The 4,184-nt window shown below is 43.4% G+C and overlaps 1 protein-coding gene across 1 annotated transcript in view; it reads right to left on the bottom strand.

The window, feature by feature from the left end:
• Positions 1-4,184, bottom strand: part of trpc5a (transient receptor potential cation channel, subfamily C, member 5a) — a 219,471-nt gene that overhangs the window by 2,217 nt on the left and 213,070 nt on the right. Inside the window, exon 17 of the mRNA XM_050066698.1 lies at positions 1,824-1,913. Coding sequence (XP_049922655.1) covers positions 1,824-1,913 — 90 coding nt within the window. The remainder of the gene's footprint in view (positions 1-1,823; positions 1,914-4,184) is intronic.

Genomic DNA, 4,184 nt, shown 5'->3' with positions numbered 1-4,184 from the left:
GTTTAATGTGTGTTTAATGTGTGTTTAATGTGTGTTTAATGTGTGTTTAATGTGTGTTTAATATGTGTTTAATATGTGTTTAATGTGAGTTTAATGTGTGTTTAATATGTGTTTAATATGTGTTTAATATGTGTTTAATGTGTGTTTAATATGTGTTTAATGTGTGTTTAATGTGTGTTTAATGTGAGTTTTGAATCAACTAAACTTCCCCACCGCCAGGCTCAAAAAGCAGCTTTCTCAATGGGGAGACCAGAAGGTGACCACCATATTTCGGCAGCAACACCATCTTGCCGCAGGGATGACGCTACCAGCGGATGAGCAGTGTTGCTAGCTAGCTCCTACCCGCCCCAGGTGGTGAGCAGTACAGAGCAGCTAAGGCTAACGTTAGCTAACCAGTGGAGACTGCAGGGTGGCAGTGGGCACCACTCCTCCATGATGGATGTTTCCAGGCATATTTTAGGGTGACTCAGGGGCAGTTTGACAACCTGCTGTTTATCGTTGGGCCGTATAGCTCTGGGTATCCAGCAACCGCTACCACCAGTTGGTCCAGGAGCTTCACTTCCATGATAGATGTTTGACGATGGACCACCAGTTTCTCCTCCATTGTTACCAACTGTAAACTTGTTGTCATGACCACCACAGAAGGCCCGAATGGACAATAGGGAAAAAGATGACGAAAAAACAGATGACGTTCTTTCAACCTGAGGAGGCACCAGGCACCATGAGCGCAGACGCAGGAAGGCTTTTAGGGCTTTATTCCTTCATCTTCTTCTTCGTTTTAGGAAAACATGTATTAGAAGATCATTTTGAACCAAACGTGTCATGTTAAGTTTGTTGCTCAGTGCTGAAACAGTTTTTATTTTGATTCAGTTGAGTTCAGCCCGTAGCTTTAACAGAGAGCATAAACGCAGACATAAGCATTCACTGTTTACCTCTGCTGTAACTCTTTGCTTCTGTCTCTCAGCCCGACTTCCCTACGAGCCAAACAACTCAGCAAACTTGAATCCTTTCATTCTTTAAAAAAACATGATCACAGTTCCTCCGTCTTTTTCTTTTTCACTCGCCATATGGGATCCAAATGCTTCACACGTGGCTTTACTCCTCAGAGAATAATTTACTTCAACATGCAGCTGATGTTAGATACACACCTCTAAACACACAGACACACACTCTCTGCCTGTTTTTTTTTTTTTTACCACTTCTCATCTCTCACAAAAAATGCACACACACACACTAACACACACTCAGGGTGTGAAAGTGATTCAGCTCTATGTGCACCTGATGTTGTTTTTGCGTTAAAAAGCCCAAAGGAACGTTCCACTTCAAAGCCCAGGCTGGGCTCCAGAGGCATCATGGGAAACCGAATCTGGAGCTCAGAATAATTTACAGCTCAGAAGATTTGAATCTGTCCTCCAGGATTATCGACGGCGAACTGTTGGTATTGATCAGAGCTGACGATTCTGGGCAGGAGATGAGGAGAAGAAGTGCCTGAGAGTTGGCAGGTGGCAGTTATTAAAAACCTTTTAATCTTTTAATAAATCTTTGCACGGCGATGTAAAACCTGCGTTGTTTATCGCAGCACAGACACAAATCAGTGCATGTGATGTTCCTGCAGCTCGTCAGGCGTCACACTGATGTGATTCACTGCAGAACAATAGGCAGATTTATGTTATTGTTTATACTCCGCACCGTTTGAGCCTTTCCTCTTTTGTTACCATCTCCTCCCTTTGTTCTTCCCCTTGTTCATTTATTTGGATCCCCACAAGCCGTCGCCATGACAACGGCTGCTCGTCCCAGTTTCTCCACCTTCAAAAGGCACCCACCTTAAAGTTCTCCTCTGTCAGTCCCTCGTCCGTCTTGGCGCTGCGTATCATGGCCGCCACGTACCTCTTCACCAGGTTCCGGATCACTTCCTGTTGGAGACAGTCGCCATGGTTACTGACATGGTTACTTCACTGGCAAAATATTTAACCATATTCTGGGGATTGTCTTTTCTTTCTGTTGGTAAAGTAACACTTTTAAGTAATTTTAGGAGCGCTAGGTGTTCCACTTTTACTCTTTCCTTCTCCCTGTTGTTGTTTTATTGTGTCGCATTTTGTATTATTGCCATTTCAATCATGTAAACCTGTACTGAGGCAGATCCGAACCCATCTGCCTCGACCTGAAGGCACTTTGGGTCAACTCCTGCTGTTTTTGAATGTGCTTTATAAATAAAACTGACTTGACTTGAGTCTGTAATTTTCTGCTAATATCCTGAATGCTCTCCTGGAAACAACTATGTCTATTGGTGCTAATTACAGAGTTCAACTTGTGCACTTCCAGGTCATTAATTCCACCAAATTGCCAACATGCAAATACATGACAGCAACAAACAATGTCAGAAAATAATTTCAGGAGACATGGGCTGTGTTTTAAACCTCTGATCTGCAGGAATAATTTGTATTTTAACATTAACTCTATTAGAAATAAGATGTTATTCAAGTTTAGTTGGTAACTTTTCATTACATTTGCCACTTCATTCCCACAGCAATAAATGAGACGGATAGTCTATAAAAAAAAATCACATTTCTCGTGACCTTACTGCATGTGAACGGAAAAAGCCAGTCAAAACCGAGGAGCCTTGCACACAGCCGTCAATCATCAGTCACTGCTTGTAAACTGTGGTGAAACCGTAAAACTAGGCAGCGCTGATCAAATGTGAATTCTGTTAGAAACAAACTTTAGTGTACTGTTTAGCTGTAAAATGAGAAAGTTGGCCTGGCTGGCTTTGATTTCTGGCTCAACTGTCTCCAACATCTCATTTTACAGCTAAACTGTACACTAAAATTTGTCAGTGCACGTCACAGGACCTGCTATACCAACTGTGGCCACTATGCCAAAATCACCTCCATATAGACTCACACAGAAGTAATCGCCCTCAGTCATCGCTCATGACCTGCTCTCAGTGTGTGGCAGTGTACTTTTCTGCAGACACTCTTTCCTCTGCTTGTATTTTTTATCAATTCATTCATTTTCCGTGACCGCTCATCCTGATAGGGGTCGAGGGGGGGTGGAGTGACCGCTCATCCTGATAGGGGTCGAGGGGGGGTGGAGCCTATCCCAGCTGACATTGGGTGAGAGGCAGGGTTCACCCTGGACTAGCCTCGCGTCACCAGGCCCTTCATGTACTGTACAGCGAAGAGCCTGGTTTCCATTCACTCTGAATTTTGTCTGGATTCTGGTTCCGGTCTAGAGAGCGGATCCGGATTTCACCAAATTCACCAAAGTAAAACTTGGGGCGTCAGTGGCTTAGTGGTAGAGCAGGCGCCCCATGTACAAGGCTGTTGCTGCAGCGGCCCGGGTTCGACTCCAGCCTGTGGCCCTTTGCTGCATGTCACTCTCTCTCTCTTCCCCCTTTCACACTTGTCTGTCCTATACATTAAAGGCTAGAAATGCCCAAAAAAATATCTTAAAAACAAAACAAAAAAAAGCCCTTTAAATTCTGGCGCACCATTGATTTCCGTCTCCAGTTTCTCCACGTTGGAAAGTTGAATCGGAAAAGAAAGAAGAGTGAAGACTGTCGTCACGATCGATACATTTTAATCATTTAAACATGGATGTACAACAGTCTGTTTTAGAAGAGGTTCTTCTAGTCTTGTCGGGTACATAAAATAGAGTGTGCCAGTAAACCCGGAACTCCGTTAGCGCTTTTAGCACTTCCGGTTCTCTCGGAACTCCGTTAGCGCTTTTAGCACTTCCGGTTCTCTCGTCTAAAAGTCAATATTTTTTTTGAATGGGATTTTGGTAAAATGCCTCAAATAAGGTCTGTGGTTAACAAAAGCTTAAGCGAGTTTCAGGTTTTGTTCTACGACATAAAACACGTCAGTAAATACCCTACTTGTGAATTTTGAAGCTTTTACGTGTCGTAAAAAAGACGGTTGCTAACAAGTTGCTCAATATGACTAAACCCTGTCGGGGACATTAAACGTCATCACCCTTGAACAGGCGAGAGTGCTGGCAGTCCACCATTACAGCTTCTTATTTAGCTTAAACAGTCCGATTTCCCCATTATACAATGTTTTTAAAACAAAGCGGCCAAAATCAGTTGAAAGCTTAGTGGCGGTGACGTCAAGAGTCATGCGACCGTGGAGTAGTCATGTAGTCCGTTAAAGCCTAACGTTAGCTTTTTACTTCTGGCGATCGCA

The sequence above is a fragment of the Epinephelus moara genome, chromosome 17 (genome assembly GCF_006386435.1).
Source record: "Epinephelus moara isolate mb chromosome 17, YSFRI_EMoa_1.0, whole genome shotgun sequence".
NCBI lineage: Eukaryota > Metazoa > Chordata > Actinopteri > Perciformes > Serranidae > Epinephelus > Epinephelus moara.
Note: the sequence above shows the minus strand (reverse complement) of the source record. Positions and strands in the feature narration are given on the sequence as shown.